The sequence below is a fragment of the Bombus affinis genome, chromosome 3, assembly GCF_024516045.1.
Source record: "Bombus affinis isolate iyBomAffi1 chromosome 3, iyBomAffi1.2, whole genome shotgun sequence".
Lineage (NCBI taxonomy): Eukaryota > Metazoa > Arthropoda > Insecta > Hymenoptera > Apidae > Bombus > Bombus affinis.
The window spans coordinates 3053050-3070523 of record NC_066346.1 but is presented as its reverse complement, the minus strand read 5'-3'; the positions used below and the strand labels follow the sequence as shown (position 1 = coordinate 3070523).

At 37.0% G+C, this 17474-nt stretch overlaps 5 protein-coding genes across 5 annotated transcripts; 1 reads left to right on the top strand and 4 right to left on the bottom strand.

Moving 5' to 3' along the window:
- Window positions 1–141: 141 nt before the first annotated feature.
- Window positions 142–5365, bottom strand: LOC126914469 (tubulin beta-1 chain). The gene is made up of 2 exons (XM_050718485.1): window positions 5180–5365; window positions 142–1785 (listed from the first exon to the last, which is right to left on the bottom strand). The coding sequence occupies exons 1-2, from the start codon at window positions 5234–5236 to the stop codon at window positions 499–501; spliced, it is 1344 nt and encodes a 447-aa protein (XP_050574442.1). The 5' UTR covers window positions 5237–5365; the 3' UTR covers window positions 142–498.
- Window positions 5366–5648: 283 nt separating this feature from the next.
- LOC126914182 (uncharacterized) lies at window positions 5649–6731 on the bottom strand. The gene is made up of 2 exons (XM_050717769.1): window positions 6555–6731; window positions 5649–6124 (listed from the first exon to the last, which is right to left on the bottom strand). Exons 1-2 carry the CDS (start codon window positions 6729–6731, stop codon window positions 5930–5932), a joined length of 372 nt encoding a protein of 123 aa, XP_050573726.1. The 3' UTR covers window positions 5649–5929.
- A 3357-nt stretch (window positions 6732–10088) lies between these two features.
- Window positions 10089–11636, bottom strand: LOC126914181 (valacyclovir hydrolase; the record flags this gene model as incomplete). The annotated part of the gene is given in 6 exon segments (XM_050717768.1): window positions 10089–10562; window positions 10620–10686; window positions 10689–10874; window positions 10955–11049; window positions 11051–11222; window positions 11543–11636. Coding segments are annotated over 6 exon segments (705 nt in total), but the record flags the coding sequence as incomplete, so codon positions are not given.
- Window positions 11637–12876: 1240 nt separating this feature from the next.
- On the bottom strand, window positions 12877–14396 carry LOC126914491 (ubiquitin-conjugating enzyme E2 C). Its single transcript, XM_050718525.1, has 4 exons — window positions 14253–14396; window positions 13816–13930; window positions 13538–13742; window positions 12877–13465 (listed from the first exon to the last, which is right to left on the bottom strand). Exons 1-4 carry the CDS (start codon window positions 14354–14356, stop codon window positions 13341–13343), a joined length of 549 nt encoding a protein of 182 aa, XP_050574482.1. The 5' UTR covers window positions 14357–14396; the 3' UTR covers window positions 12877–13340.
- A 462-nt stretch (window positions 14397–14858) lies between these two features.
- On the top strand, window positions 14859–17341 carry LOC126914488 (kxDL motif-containing protein CG10681). The gene is made up of 4 exons (XM_050718521.1): window positions 14859–15285; window positions 15379–15578; window positions 15670–15804; window positions 16892–17341. The coding sequence occupies exons 1-4, from the start codon at window positions 15137–15139 to the stop codon at window positions 17020–17022; spliced, it is 615 nt and encodes a 204-aa protein (XP_050574478.1). The 5' UTR covers window positions 14859–15136; the 3' UTR covers window positions 17023–17341.
- The last annotated feature ends 133 nt before the right edge of the window (window positions 17342–17474 follow it).

Below are 17474 nucleotides of genomic sequence, written 5' to 3'. Positions count from 1 at the left end.
ATAGTATAAAAGTTAATAAATGAAGAGGACAAATATAAATAAACATATGCCTACAATGTAATTTTATAAATACAAAGAATGAATCGCCGAACACGATAGAATAGTACGAAAATAATAAGGGATTCTTATAAAAACGTACACTTATATGATAATAATTTATTCAAAGATGATGCTGGCCGCAACAGCGGTTATACACTGAATACAAAGACGCGCCTCGCGAACTACATAATCCAAATAAATGGTATAGAAAAAAAGACGATAAAAAAGGATTTTTATGTACGAATTATTCAAATGCGAGGAGTATGTGTATGTGTGGTGGTGGGTACTGATGAAAAAAGCGCGCCTGAACAGACTGTAAAAAGGAAATAAAAAAAGGAGTCGAAATAGGGAAAAAAGAAAGAGAAATGAACGCAGAGTTAAGAAGCAGTACGAGAGCGAAAAGGACAAGGATGGGGGGATGAATGGTAGATAGAGTAGAGTAAAGTAGGGAGTACGTGTTTAATTTTCGTCGACTTCCGCTTCCTGTTCCTCGTCGAATTCCGCATCCTCGTCCGCGGTGGCTTCTTGGTATTGCTGATACTCCGAAACCAGATCGTTCATGTTCGACTCGGCTTCGGTGAATTCCATCTCGTCCATACCCTCGCCGGTGTACCAATGAAGGAAAGCTTTTCTCCTGAACATAGCGGTAAATTGTTCGGAGATTCTCTTGAACAGCTCTTGGATAGCTGTCGAGTTGCCGATAAAGGTGGCGGACATCTTCAAGCCGCGAGGTGGGATGTCGCAGACGGCTGTCTTCACGTTGTTCGGGATCCATTCGACGAAGTAGGAGCTGTTCTTGTTTTGAATGTTGAGCATTTGCTCGTCGACTTCCTTCATCGACATTCTGCCACGGAAAATTGCTGCTACTGTGAGATATCTTCCATGCCTGGGATCGCATGCCGCCATCATGTTCTTTGCATCGAACATCTGTTGAGTGAGTTCGGGTACAGAGAGAGCTCTGTATTGTTGGCTGCCGCGGGAGGTGAGTGGTGCGAATCCTGGCATGAAGAAATGGAGACGGGGGAACGGCACCATATTTACGGCGAGTTTCCTCAGATCAGCGTTCAACTGACCGGGGAACCTTAGGCAAGTGGTGACACCGGACATCGTGAGGGAGACGAGATGGTTCAAATCACCGTAGGTGGGTGTAGATAATTTCAGAGTGCGGAAGCAAATATCGTAAAGGGCCTCGTTGTCGATACAGTAAGTTTCATCCGTATTCTCTACCAGTTGATGTACGGAAAGTGTTGCGTTGTACGGTTCCACGACGGTATCTGATACCTTGGGAGACGGTACGACCGAGTATGTGTTCATGATTCTATCGGGGTATTCTTCGCGAATTTTCGAAATGAGCAGCGTTCCCATGCCGGATCCAGTACCACCACCCAAAGAGTGAGTCAGTTGGAAACCTTGCAAGCAGTCGCAGCTTTCGGCTTCTTTTCTGACTACATCGAGGACCGAGTCTACCAGCTCGGCGCCCTCGGTGTAATGGCCTTTCGCCCAGTTGTTACCAGCTCCGGACTGCCCAAATACGAAGTTGTCTGGTCTGAATATTTGTCCGAAAGGTCCCGAGCGAACGGAATCCATGGTGCCTGGCTCCAAATCAACGAGGATGGCACGTGGTACATATTTACCACCGGACGCCTCATTGTAGTATACGTTGATTCTCTCCAACTGAAGGTCGGAGTCTCCGTGGTAAGTACCGGTTGGGTCGATACCATGCTCGTCACTGATAATTTCCCAAAACTGTAACAAACGATAATTCGTATTTGTTAAAAATCATTTACACGATTTAACGATTCTTCGCGTTTTAAATGCTAGACACGAAAGAACGCGTGCGCGGATACTCGAGAAAGAAATCGTACTTGGTGCTAGTCGATGCTTTCTCCTCACGATTACCCCTGCATCCGTTTTCAGTCTTCCGTATTATCGACCGAGAAGAACGGTTCAACGACCTCGCCGGCAAATAGCTCGCGTGTAATTAATCGTAATACAAGCGGTCATTAAGGCGCAGCCAGGATGGAAGTTTCTTCTTTTCGTTTTTTTCTCTTCTCCTCTTTCTACCTACACTACATGTACACACGTGCGCATTTTTCTTTCTATTCCAATGCTGCTAACGAATCATTGGAACCGGCCTCACCAGTGAAGATTAATTAATTTATATACGCGCATTTTATTCGAATCTAGAGAGATGATCATTGGTCTATAACCGTCGGCAATTAATTGCTTCTAAACGTGGACGAATGCGAAATATGGATAGCATGCAACGAACAAATGCAAGGCGTAATCGTGCGCCTTCTCTACTAGTTAACACACGACTGCTGTGCACGCAACCTCTCCTAACCGTAGTTCAAAGACCTTGCAGCAGCAGTATATTTCTGGAAATCGATGCATTCTCGAAATACCAACCAATGATGTAGACAAATATTCTATTGTAAAATGTCGAATATAGAAGTTATATCACCGGATACGGAATAGAAGATATTATCCAATAATCGACATAGCGCATAGAATAACAGATAAGATGTACGAATATATGTATAACATGTAACGCACGAGTTCATGTTTCATATACGAAATCATTACAAAATTATATCGTTGATACGATATGGACGTTATCATAGGTCGGTAATGTTTCCACGTTAATTGGCGTCACCTTCAAACTGATTATATCTTACATCCCCTCTCGCTCCTTTCTATTTATTCCAACTTACGATCATGCAATAATTTCTGGTTAAATATTTTGAAATAACGCTAATGTTAATGCAAGCATTCGACGATTGGTACAGCGGTAATGTTAACTATAATACATCTACGGAAACTATAATATCCTACATAGATTTATTTAACCAACGTAATCATATATGATCATCATTAATAGGAAGTGAACACTGTCCGCGCATAATCTTACTATCTCCCACTACCGGCGACATATTATACACGCGATATATGTACAATGTCGTAGTAAGATGAGTCACCAATGTCATCGCTATATATAGAAATGATGACTGCAATACCAATCTTGTCTAATTATCATAAGGCGCTACACTCGATTTATGTATGCACTCTGGCTTCTCCTTTGCTCCCTTCTGAGATCTATTCATTCCGCTTTGTACATATACATACATATGTATTTCGGAAGTCGAGATATTTATCATAACGTTGTAGATACATGTAACATGTCGAGCCATAATCAACTGAATTACGACAGTTCCTATATATTTAGTATGTTCATAAAGATTAAAAGAGAACAAAAATGACCTAGCGTCATAAATTATGATAAAAAAGGTAGTTGGGCAATCGGTAAAGTGATACCATCGTTGATTCATATAGAATATAGAATCTAATATATCTAATTGTTTTAATTTATTTAATAATTATCTTTCCCCATATTTTTGGAAGATTTGAACAAAGTAAAAATTTTTCGCGTGTGCGGCATAAGGATGATTATTATCATTGCTCGAACGTTGATTTTTTTATATGTACGAACGATGTTGCACAAAATGGCGGCCAAAGAATATATAGTCTGAGAGAGGATCGATATACCTGGGTTACTACCAGACACCAGTCTGTTGTTGCCAACATAAAATAATTTAAAACCAAGCGAGGTAACGCAAAAGAAAATGGCGAAAGGATAGCTTCTTTCTGTATTTGGAGACGTTTCACCGTACTACGTAATACACGATGTCCTTGGATTACCAAGATCCCTAAATGGGTAATTGTAACTGTTGCACAATTGTCGAGTGGTTGGTAAATCACGCTACAGAGATCATAATTTGAATAAAACATTTACAAGAAAACATTTTTGTTAAAAAATCGATATTACGGATATAATATTACGAATCGAAGTGGGTAATTTAGGAAACGGACGTTGACCCAATGAAACAACCTTGAAAACTATGAGAGCGTAAACTACAACTGCATTACTTGCTACGTGTCCGCTTTTTTCACAAGTAAATTGTTGTAATAGTTATACCGTATATATATGTATCCATGTTACATAACGTAATCTCAGTATATAAATTCGTTTTACGTTACATTTTTTTAACTCGGATTTTTAATTAATTTTTAATTAATAAACAATTTTATCATTGCTATTCGCATCCTGTACCAAGTTATTTGCAGCACAGATAGGATTTGATTTTATAAAAAATAATACAAAATATTTTGTAGTATAAACGAGATAACTATGACGTTCGAAAACGTGAAAATGAATTTTGTATGGAACTCATAAAAAACGGAAAGATGTGAACGAAGAATTTACAACTGATATGTTGTGTATGTGCCTGCTGTGCATGTATGCATGTATGTGTGCGTGCGCACTAGAGAGAATGTCGATGGTAGAAAGAGATAGAACGAGAAGGAGAGGAGAGGAGAATGACTGCGCGCGCAACCGCAGGTTCGATTCCGTTGCCGCATCAACCGGTGTATCCCGGCGCCGGAGATAGACCACGCCCATGCTCAAAGGGCTAAGTAAAACATTTATGTATAAATTTTTTAACGGATACCGGTTTTCAGCATTTTCTCTTGAAAAGTGCATTGACATTTACGATAAATGATAGAGAGAGAGATAAAATAGTTAAGGAATATATATTTGAAACACTTGACGACAACGCTTCGTTAGAAAAGAGACGGGCTGACGGGAAAAAAACCGTTAAGTATACCAGCCGGCCGGCGAAGTTCTGTCGCCATGACAGGTCTTCGACCGAGCGAGGTTGCCGTTTTTTCGCATGCCAGTGGTACACGTACACGTAGCTCGAGTGTAACACGGTCTTTCGTCAAAATAGGTCTCGTTAAGATTTTATGAATTTTAAGTCATTTCCTGTTTTAGATTCTTCAAGCAACACACACATACACACACACGCAAGACAAACGTTCGAAAGATATCTATGCGCGAATCAAGCGAGTCTCATTTTTTTTTTTTTTCACTACATTCGAATTTTTCATTTCTCTACGTTCCGATTATAGTAATAGTTACAGTTATACGATATGCAGAAAATATATAAAACATATACGAAAGACAGGATTCTACTAGCACCAACTACAACGCGACGCGACGCTACGAACAAAGAAGCGTTCTCCTTTTCCACGCGGCCACGAATTCAATTATTTCGAATATTTTTCAACTCGAAACACTCACCTTTGCGCCAATTTGGTTACCGCACTGGCCAGCTTGAATGTGGACGATTTCCCTCATGTTGCTCGGTAGCTTTTTGGTCTTTTTCGAAGCTTACTGCGATAATCGAACTAACGACGAGATACACGCTAACTCGTCACGAGAGCCCAGAAACGAATATGCCCAGGCAGCGGCGTCCGTTACAGATTTTCAAGCTTCGGCAGGATTGCGGGGAGTGACGTGGGGAGGCTCAAGCAACGTTTCTGATTGGTTGATATCCAAGCCCCGCCGCCTGTTCACCAGCCAGCGTCGACAACGTTGCCAACTTCTCATACGATTCTGCGCTCCAGCCTCTGCGGATATGATCGTTGACAAAATTTCAATTCGCCAAAATTGCAGGCCAACGCTGTCGGCCTACGAATGCGACCTCTTTTTTTTGATACTCTCGAGATTTTACTTCTCCTTAAAACCGCAATTATTTCGATTGCTACAAACGTGATTATGATTCAGTTATCGTGACAACAATTTTCGAACGTTCGTCCGTTTCTCAGCCCCAAGCTAGATAACTTCCATGTATGTAATTACGAGTTTTTCACGTATATACGTACGTAATTTGCATATAAATGATGTTACTGTCGGTTATTATCAAATAACTGAAATAAAACTCAACGCAAGTTTGTGTTCTAATCCTTAAAATATATAGTTGCCTTGTAAATAAAATTGTACTATACGAAGATATTTTATCAAGATATTTTATTAAACTAGCAACATTTTTCATTTTCTCTTTTCGTTGGTACAATATTCGATGACCTCATCGATGAGCGCACACGTATTTGCTCCACCCTTAGCTAAATGATGGGTATGTCCTAAACCCACCCTGATTACCCGAAGTTGGCTGGGAGAAAAGTCGATACGTGACTCACCGGCGTAGTACACACCCACCCAAATACATATGTATGTATTGCGGACCTACTAAAAGAATGTCTAAAAAGGTGTACGTACGCCCTTCAGGCTACTGCTACGATAAAGTAGCTTTAGTTCTGGTTGGCAAAAGGCTTTCCCGGAAAAGTATTCGCACTAGACGGTATCGTTTTCGTCAATCTTTCCTCAAATGACGCTTATCGTCAATTACTCGATACAATAGATATCTCAGGTCGCTTTTGAGTGTTGGTCAGTTGTATCCTACATGCAAAAGTTTATTAATCAACTATATGTTCGATATATAAGTAAAGTTAGGCATAAAAAGTAGACGAAAGTAAATGTGTGTATACGTGCATATAGAATGTTATGGAAGTATGTAACTTTACAAGCAGGAGAGAAGAACGGAAGGCGAACGAGTGGCGACAGGAGAGCAGGTAGGGTGGGTTACGCGTTGCAACGCGTAAGCCAGTCTTCTCACCGTTACCATGTATGGATCACTCGCTCTTCGTTTCGAAGGAAAAAATTCAACCATGATAGTGTACACGCCCGCGCATCTCGGTGTATGTGTATCGTATATTCGCTCGCACGTACTTGCTTGAGAGTACGCGCAAACACTGTCTCGCATTGATAGACGCGCGTCACAGTACGCGAACATAACGGACCTGCCAATAACGGGGGATCATATTTATTATCAAGGTAAATTCTAACCGACAGGATCGAAGAATGCGTCTACCTCTGGTTCTTCGTATACGCTCTAACGTAGCAACTTTTCGTCTATCGAGTTTCTCGTTTCTGCTCTCTCGTTAATCGGAAAACGTATTCTCTCTATCGGGAGTCGATCGTCTTTCGTCGTTGTTTTTGAACGCGCGCTACTACATATGACAAGGAACGAAAATGTAGTAGAATACACCGGTCATCGGTCAGACTCGGTCTATCTCGTCAACGAAAAACTTTCGCTAGCAAAGAAGGGTCGTGCAAGTATGTAAGTACGACACTATGCATGAATAAAAGTCGATTATGTGTCACGAGGTCGATTCGAGAGAATAAGGCCGATGCGATACAGCGGTACTCCAATCTGATTGTCCTTCGTTAGTCGTACGATTAAACGAATCCGCGAGCAGGAACGCTCGCTGACATCACATCTAATTTAGACGAAACAAAAACGAAAAGTCCACGTGTACTTTTCTATGTCGATGAAAACAAAATTTCAACATTCTTTCTGCTTGTTATTTATTCCTATTTATTCCTCTTGGTCTGAGGCGTTTGTTCGAATAGATGTACTTGCTCGTAATCGGTTCGTCTCATTTAGATATCACTTATCGAAATACTATATTTCGTATATGATAAGGGTGAGTCACAATTACCCTAATCGAATCTCGTTCTCGTGAATAGTCGTTGTCGATAAATGCTTCAAATACAAAACATAGTATACTATACAGGGTATAATGCAAATAGACATTCAGCGAATTCGTAAATTTTTTTTATTAAAGAAACTGCGGTATCGTGCATGTGAATCACAAACGATGTCCTTCGCTGATAATGATAGTCGCGATATTTTGTACCTAATGTCACAAGGGGTGACCATGAGTCACGATGCTATCGAGCTTCAGCAACGTACTTATTGTTAGATGCTTCCCCTTCTTCTATATAAGGTGCATCATATTTTTTATACTCCTGAAACGAACAATTCGAGATTACGATAGCGGAGCGATGAGGTGACATAAGAGTAAAAGAATAAAGAGTAAAATTCTAAGGCAACGACTGGTACTCTACTTTGTCGAGTCGACCAATGTATGTATTTTAATTGTTGATCGGACGAACAAACGAAAACGATTTTACGCGTCGTTCGTGCGTTTCGAAGATAATATATCGTCGATGATAAGAACGACGAAGACGACTCGGGAGAATCGAGTCGGAACGACGCGACGGTCAGACCAAACCTTGCCCCGCCTCAACTTTTATTGATCCCGAGGATGTCGTCGTGCACGACAAATACGTGTAAATATTTCCGCAGGCGTATATCCGTGTCTCAATTACAATAATTGCACCACTTTTGAGAATGATATATTTGCGATAGGCTGCCGAAGCTTGCTTATGTTTTGTATGTACATTCACATATATTTCGAAAAGATTCAGAATATCAAACGGTTTTCCATGAGAAAACCAGTGGGGGTGGTCGAGTTGTATCGGGGACAAGATTTTGACGTACGACCACTTTCTCGAGCAATCCCGAGCGATACAGGTCTGAAAAGGAGTAACAACGGACCCGCAAGCTGCCGTAAATGGTATCGTTTTCTACTTTGGACAGAGTGCGGGTACATCGTGCCGGAGCTGTGGATCAAGAGAGTCAACTCGATAACGGTAGCTTCGAAATCTGATTGTGAGTCATTCGGTCGTTCTTCTCCATCATCTCTTTTCTCTTTTCTCTTTCGAATCCTGCCTTCTTTCGATATTTTCAGTTTTATTCTTTGCTTTGTTCCGTTCTACTTCTCATTTCTAACATATGTATATATCTCATCTCATATTCGTTGAATATCGAAGGAAGCAGCATTTCCATCTGTAACGCGTATCTTTTCACTACAAGTAGGATAAAACTCGTTAATACGACTCGATTTGTGCTAAGTGTCTAACAACGTGACGCGTAGGTAGATAAAACAAACAATTAAGTTACATTAAACGATACCGTTAGTTATAGCACATGACGATATATCGAAAACCGAGAATACCCAATTTTGCGGCAGTCTGGTTATTGAGCAACACCTCGCGGTGATGTCATCGTAACGAGCCGTCTCATTTCCAAATCGGGAAAGACATTTATATATTTAACTTTTATTTGTATTTGGCTAAAAAAACAAATCTATTTGTTGTTGTTGCAGAATAGATAGCCGTCCGATAAAACACGATGTCTCTATCGAAACGAGATTACAATTTTTAACGTATACTTTGCAAGTGTTACTTTGTTTCTTATACAATAGGATCTTCCCTTGCAAATGTCGTGTTTGTTGTGTTTCAAAGATACTCTTAGGATATCGATAGCGAAGCATTTGCTGCGCAAAACGAACCTGATAGAGGAAAGAACGTGAAGAATAAGGAGAGGTTCACATGATCGAATCGCGAAGCAGTCTGTCCATGTTTGGATACGTCTGTTGCATTTTATATGTCACCTTTACTATCCGTTTTCTTTCATTGCTTATAACGATTGAACTTACGTAACGCAGTTTCCAGTATAATTTTATATATCGTGAAAAAAAGCGGCAAACGTGACAGCAGATATTATATACAGCGATAATTGCCTGTTTTATCATAACTAATTGTCATTATTGGCATATTCCCCTTCTCGAGGATCGTTCAAACCAGGAGATGATTTAATCGTCATAGATTAGGTCTGATCTGTGCATTATGCAATTTCAATTACTCCGTACTTGGTACGGATAGATATGTTAGTGTAAAATAACATGTAGGTACCCGTTGAATATTTATTTGAATATTCTTGACTGTGAAGCCACTCGCATAATAAGTGGCACAAAACCACTTTCTATCTGCGCGCAATATCTCGATACGAATCTCAAAGATTCGCCTTACCCAAATTTGTTTTACTTTACGAATTCGTTTCCTATTTATGGTATTGTTATATTTGATTTTAAGATATAAATACGTTGTGTAGACGAAGACCGTGAGTAAGAAAGATATAAAGCGAAATATCGTCGGCAGACCCCTGGCAAATGGTTCCTTGGGGCGTAGCCGAGACGAGGAACACGATCGATTTTCGTCCGAAGCGCATTGCGGATATTTCGGTTGGGCGGTTCTTGACATTCGTATCGAATTGTACTAATCTTGTGCCTCTTCTTTCATTTCCGTGCTAAGTTCGTTTTTCTCGTCAAATTTAATCGTATTACGATATTTACATCATTTAACATAATAATGCGATCATATTTTCAATGCATAACGAGAAGCAAGATTTATTTAAGAGTAAAATAACGTTGAATAGAAACTAAGAAGACTTTTGAGAAGGTTATTTGGAAATTAATTTTCAATCAAAAAGGCGGAAACGATATTTGGAAACGTCCCTTGTCAAAAGAGGTAAGCCTACGGAAAGCCTTCATCGCCCACGTGGTTTCATAGCTCCTTTCTCTGACTTGATTCCTGTGCCGGTTATCCCACGTGTGTCCTTTATGCTATATCACGGATTCAGCGTAGTGTAGAACAAACCTTCTTCCAACTCTTAATAAGGATTCTTTTTCTAACATTTGCGATTAATCATAGATATTACTAGTGCTCGCTAAAAAACGTTATTATATTACGTTACAATGTCCAGAAATGTATCAAGATAAAAGAAGGTACATAAGACTGCATATCATACCTATCGCATATTTATGTATATCGTGAAACCATCGATCAGCCGATTAAAAACTTGCTAACGACCTCATTAAATTCCTCGGGATAACGTAAATGCAAATTGCGTGCTCCTTTTCAAAAAATTGTCAACCTGATATGATTTATCATCGACTTCATCGTTAAATCGTAATATAAATAAGATACAAACTTTGCTCCGGAGATGTGATCCTTCGACTAAATTGGATGCTCGGCGAGTACCATAGGGTCTTTGTTCCTTGAATGATCAAACTGGGACATTTAATTCGCGTCAGCAACACTTTGCATAAGTCACCGTGTTGTTTTTCGCAAATTCTCAAAATTGCATCTGTCCAATTAGACCAAGTTCTTCGGACATAGACCTGCCTGTATATTTCTATCAGTGGAGCTCGCATTTCTTCGGACCAACTGTCTATATTTTGGTATTCTATCGACATCCAAACGGAAGGATAATAAAACGATTGCTGGCGTGAACTGATTTTCAATGAACAGAGAGAAAGGATATACTTTTCTAAATGTTGATTTCTTTCGACGTTACATAGGCGTTTACAGCAACGGCTACCATCTTTCGAACATTATTTGGCAACATCGAGGCGAAAATGTGTAACCTTCGTTAAATGGTATACCTAATCGGTGTCACGTTGAAAAAAATCATTTGGGAATGTCCTGTCGGGTGGTTTTTATTTTAAATAGCCCGGGGGATCTCACGCCATCGTAGTAAATTTTCCACCGTCCAATCCCTCTATTTATGGCTTAAGATGCGTCCATATCGAACCTGTACCGTGGTATTACAATTCAAATTTAAATTTACATTAGTGACGTGTCTCTCGTTTCGAGTTTTTTAACAATTCTTATTTTGAAATATAATAAACAACGCTTAATTATCGATATTTCGACATATTCGAAAAATTATCTTCAAATATATGTATGTACATAGATTTGCAGGAAAAAATTCTATCGTTCAAATGATCTAGGCTATGACTATTTAGTTACATTTTTAACAATCAATTATCCCTAGATAGCAGCACCTTCGCCAAATACAATTAGCACAATTGCGATTGTGTTGGACGTGATAATTTTTGTAAAGTTGCTTGCCTAAGGCACCTGGCAAAATCAAAACTGGATGTTCACCCGTACCAACTCTCAGGTAATTGATGTTGACTCCATTCGCATTAATTTTTTGTTCCGATTGAAAAATATTTCATATTGCGAAAAAAATATTTTGATGTATACATACGTACGTATGTATATGTTAGCTGTAAAACATGTTCTTGGAGTGTCGAAGAGTACCGTGTACTTATCCATTGAAAAAAGCTTACGCTACAGGTTCTCTGAGACAATATATTAGCGAAATTTCGATGAAACATCGCTAGTATGACTGGCGACTTTCTTGTTGACTCTACCGATTCACCGATCTGTCTTTATGCGATGTTGCTTACGTGATAGTACCGCGAGATATTGAATTTGCTTTAAACATTTTTCTTAGATTTCAATGGTATACGTTGCGTAAACCATTATCTGTGTGGTATGTTTATTATGTATAATATCGTATGTATAATATATTGCGTAAATAATAGGTTACAGACTACCGATAAAAGTTCAAATTCAAATTTATTTCGAATTAATTAATAAATAATTGAAATGCCGATATACCGAGAATACCGATATACATAAATAGCGATAAACTTTCTTAAGAACCTATGCACTTAAATACCTTCTAATAAATGAAACAGTAAAATTATAAATAATATATATGATTGGGCAATGTATTTTGATTCGGCAATGTGATATTTTGAACGTATAGTATCTTCTTAAACAAAGCGTCAGATCTATATAAATGTACCTCAATAAATAAATAATATAGGACATTTGATATTCTTCGCTCTTCTTAAACTTCTCACGTTGCTCTAAAATATTTTCCATTCTAAACATGTACTTCTTATTTTTCTTCTTCAAACATCGCGCTTATTTAACTATTATTAATATAGTATCTATGGCATAAGGATAATTCTAACGATAACGCGTATATTATGTTGAGAAGAAAAAATATCAGACAATAATATATACTTGCATGGTGTTATTACAAAGTACTTCACACTTTTCGAGTACGATCAAGACTAATACACTCTTCTATGCTCCATGTTTTTTATGAAAATGTATATTTGATAATTCAACGATCTCATAAAATAACAGGGCTAGGATGCTTCATTGCTTTTCTGCATTACATTTTAATTATATTGTTACAATTGCTCATAACAGATCATTTATTATACTCGATAAAATAATAATATCTATTACTTTGAAGATGACTAACATCAATCAGTTAAGTACAGTTTTATATAATGGTACGACTTTACTTAAACGTACGAAAATCGTTATGTATTTATTTTTGAACAAAACAGTTTGAGAAAGTATAATGAATTTCATAATTTTAGTGTTTAAAATATTTATTTTTTAAATATACAATAATTATTGATAATGTAATGTCAATGGTCACTGTCACTCGTATGCATGGAATTCATAAAGTATATCCAATGTATCATATATTAAAAATAAAAATAAAAATAAATAAAAGCTTCTGATACAAATTGACGATATAAAAATGTTTAATCCGCATACAGTCTTAAAAGCATTATACAAATTTCTATATATTTTCAAGAAAGACAGACGAAATTATATAACAAATATGATCGCGATGAACAATATAAAAAATGTTTATATGTCCTTTTTGCATGATAGAGTATACGAGTGCAAAAGATAATAGGAGATGAAATTTTCTATAATGAAGTACATAAATTCTGTGCAGTTTGTTTTTCTATATCTTATACTTAGACGTAACATTGACAGAAATAAAAATAATGAACAAGCCATGATCGTTATAAAAATACCCTTATCATGAATCTTGTTGATCGCGATTCAAAGTTCTGTGGTATTCGTCAGTTAAATGCTTTTTATACTTCGTCTGATCATTCCATAGTTTTGCCGCTTGTGGATTGAGGGGACTCTCATTGTTAGGTTCTAAAAGAAGGAACAGAGTTTATGATATTTGTTTGTCAGCATTTTGCATAGCATCGATTCAAAGTTACTTACCACTAAGAAGTGATTGTATTGATAACAATATAGTACGCACATCGTACAAAGCGCTCCATTTCTCTTTCAATATATCTAAACAAATATTACCCACTGCATCCACGTTTGGATGAAAACAAGGAGTAACGAAACGTACAATTGGAGCACTATATGGGTAACTATAGGGGAATTCTAAAGTTAATTTATATGTAAGACCAGCATAAACCTGCAACAATAAATGAAAATAAAAGTTCTCTTGTATCTATTACTATTTTCATTATGAATAAAGCAATTATTACCGTATCCCTTGGTCCTGCTATAGTTCCAATCCATTTGAATAAATTTTCTCCATCTGGAAAGGCAGAAACACCTTTCTCTGTGCTCATCATCAAAACCATGAGCTCCTTTTGCAATCTATACGCATATATTTGTCCTTATTAATATCATAGGAAAAAGTCAATTGTATGGCTAAATCTAGCATAAAATATAATTATGCTCAAGAATATCTACATGCAATCTAAGAACCAGCTAATATTAAATTATTCGCAGAAACATTGTGAATAGGTTATGTATTCTAGTATTACTATTACAGTAAGATACGTATTTGCTATATGAAACTTTTAGCATAAAGTGGAAAGAATCTGGGATGGCTATAGATAAAAGAATGGTAATAAATAAATAATATACAGGAGCAAGATCAGTTGTGTTTTTTAAATATTCGAAAAAGTTGGCGTACCGTTTACTAACTGCATGCTTGTCTTTTGATATGTTCTGTTTTTCCTCTGCAGCTTTACTCGGAGCGTTTTGAGACGAATAAAATGGATTTATATTTTGTGCCATTCCGAATCGAAAGACACAAGTGATTCTTCGAATTATTATTTGCCGCACAAGATTTCCGTAGCTTCGGTTTGGGATACAACAGTCACTGTGGAAATTTGAATGTTGGATCTTCTACCAACCTTCTTGAAAACATTTGACTTCGAACAGCTGTTGAAGGTGAAGCGTGTGGTTTGTTTAATATGTACTATCGTGCCACGTACTACATTTATTTCAGTTGAAAACACAGTGAATTCGATTATATAAAATCACGTTGAAAAGCGAACATTAAAGTTATTTGTCAAAAAATTATTTCCTTCGATTTTGTGTAAAATTGAAGCGTGACGTCTCTGCCATGTAAATACAATAGTAAATGTATCACTGATCATCACAAAGTCAGCAAGAACGAGCAGTTCCAGTAATTATATATGTAGTGTTTAGTATATATCGTGCTAACGTTGAGTTAATATGTGACAAAAGTTCTGAAAAAAAAGACGTACAACTTTAAGCAAACAAAACTTATGTTATTGCATTGCTTACTCGTCTATAGATTCATCATTTAACTACAGTTCATTTCTTTATAATTAGTTCATAATAATGTCAACGTTGTTTCTCTACAATCATTATTGCGAACTCGATAAAGATTTATAAAAATAAAATGTACACTCTAACGTGTAAATTATTATAGAATAAGCAATATGATTAGAGTACTTGATTGAGGCAGAAAGACATGGTCGCGTTAAGATTATACACGAGCAAATATCGTATTTATACGATGTGAGATTTAAAAAAAAAAGAAAAAAGATGGCAACGGCACAAGGTACACCAGAATCTGATACTGGAAGTTTTGAATGCTTTCAAAACTATACAGCGCCAGAGGTATTTATCCAGGGTTTGGCTGGAATCGTTGATCAACAGGATGTAGAATCTATGATAAGAGCACAAAAGCAAATGTAAGAATACTTTTTCAAATATTTGTTCAAGTACCAGAGTATATGCAATATCTTTTTACTGTGTCTGTTATGTACTAAGTTATTGCTTCACAGGTTGCAGAGGTTTGAAAAAACCAACGAGATGTTGACCAATTGTAATCAGTTGTCGATAAATAGATTTAAAACTGCTGGCAATGAGTTTAAAAAACATACAACATTATTAGTGGAAATGAAGAGAGATTTGGATTATATTTTCAAAAGAATTCGTATCGTAAAGAACAAACTGAGTCAGCAATATCCACAAGCATTTAATGGTAAGCATATATATGTAATCTATTTTAAAAACATACATGTGAATAATAGTATGTTGATGACATGTTAGCGTGATATATTTTGTTAACATAGAAGCAGTAAGAAGCAGTTTAGCGGAGGAAGTAATCGTCGAAGATGTAGATTGCCCTGTAAAACCGCTTGAACCTGAAATAGTACCACTACCAAGCGCCTCTAATACCGTTATGGATCGAGATCCAGATTCTGATGGTAACCAAACTAGCAGTACAAGTAATCGTATTACCATATAAGAAATTTACTTACATTGTGACTAGTTATTCGTTGTTAAAGTTTTACGATGCTTCTACTTTTTATTCTTTTCATTTCCTTTATTAAATTTTTTTAAAATCATTCGTCGAACCAAACGAAATAATTATTGAGATTCAACATTTGTATTTGTGATATGTGTACCTATCTGTACGACCATTTTTAATGTTCTTCGCTCAGTTAGACAAAAATTTCCGGTAGTATGTAGTATTATGAGTGAATAAATGAAGTATAATGATAGCCATTATACATATTCAATTATAAGTGAAGATATTCAACAATGTTAATCCTTTTTGATAAATAAATTGTAATACGAAGTTGATCAGTAGAAGGTGATCAGTTGGTCGATGCAACACTTTTATTTAGAAATCCTTTATACTCTTATAATATACGTCGCATGTGTTTCGTTGCGACTTGTACACTGAATTGAAATACATATATATATATATATATATATACATATATATATATATATGGTGTGTGTGTGTGTGTGTAGTACATAAAGTTAATGAAATTTCTGTAAATTTGAAGAAACATGAAAAGTATCGTAAATAACACGTGTCTTATTGCCGAACGGTTCGCCAATGAGACGCAACACTTTGATATATATTACGCAATTAAGTCAGTATTTATTGTCTTGTGGTAGAAAGGTACATAGGTAATTCCTTTCTAAGCGTTGTTAGCGTAAAACAATGTACATGTTATAGCCATGGTATGTGATAAATGCGTGTAATAGCAGAGTGGTAGATATCGAAATGTAGCAGAAAGGTATCGCTTGACGAGTTGGTTTAAAGCAAATTTCGGTACGCTATGGCTGTAACGTAAGAGTTACACTGTAATGAAATGAATTTTAGAAATAGTACGAAAAAACAAAAGAAAAAAATACAGATGTTATATTTCGATTTTGTTAGACGTAATTTACTTGGATCTATTTCCCACTCGTTAGGGTATACGAGGTCGTTCCTTTTCCCGAATACGTTATTTAATTACGTAAACGAAACTAATACCGACTTCAATTGTTGATGTACAGTGCCGGTTGAGGAGTTTCAATTTGCAAAGCTGCGGAAACGACGAATAAAGAGCAACGATAGTTCATCAACGGAGAGCAACAACGATCACAGTAACGCCGAAACTTCGTCCTGCACGTCCGATACTGGTTAAAGCATTTGTTCCAGAGTTAGAAAATTAGAAGACTACAAAAAAGAAGAATACCCTCAAAAAAAGAAAAAAGAACGATAATAAAAAGAGAGGAAATAGAAGATTGATATTTTATACGTTAACGTTATCGCGAAAATGGTTAGCCGACAATAACGGTTTAGTTCCATCGGTGGCAACCGGCTATGAAAATTTGGAAAGTTTCGATTATACACAACGTACAAAAGTAGATGTACGCGCAACCGTATACATATTTGTAAATTGCAAATCTGTGAATTTTGTCAGTGTCGACGAAATAATAAAGTATTGTTTGTACACTGTAGAAGAGTCGATCATTTCGTAGCGGTAAGTACAACGCGTGTTATAGGATAGGATTGTGAGGAAAATGGTATATTTTCTAACGAAACGAAATAATCGGAAATATGTTCGAACGGCATCGATTTTACCGGTGACTCGTA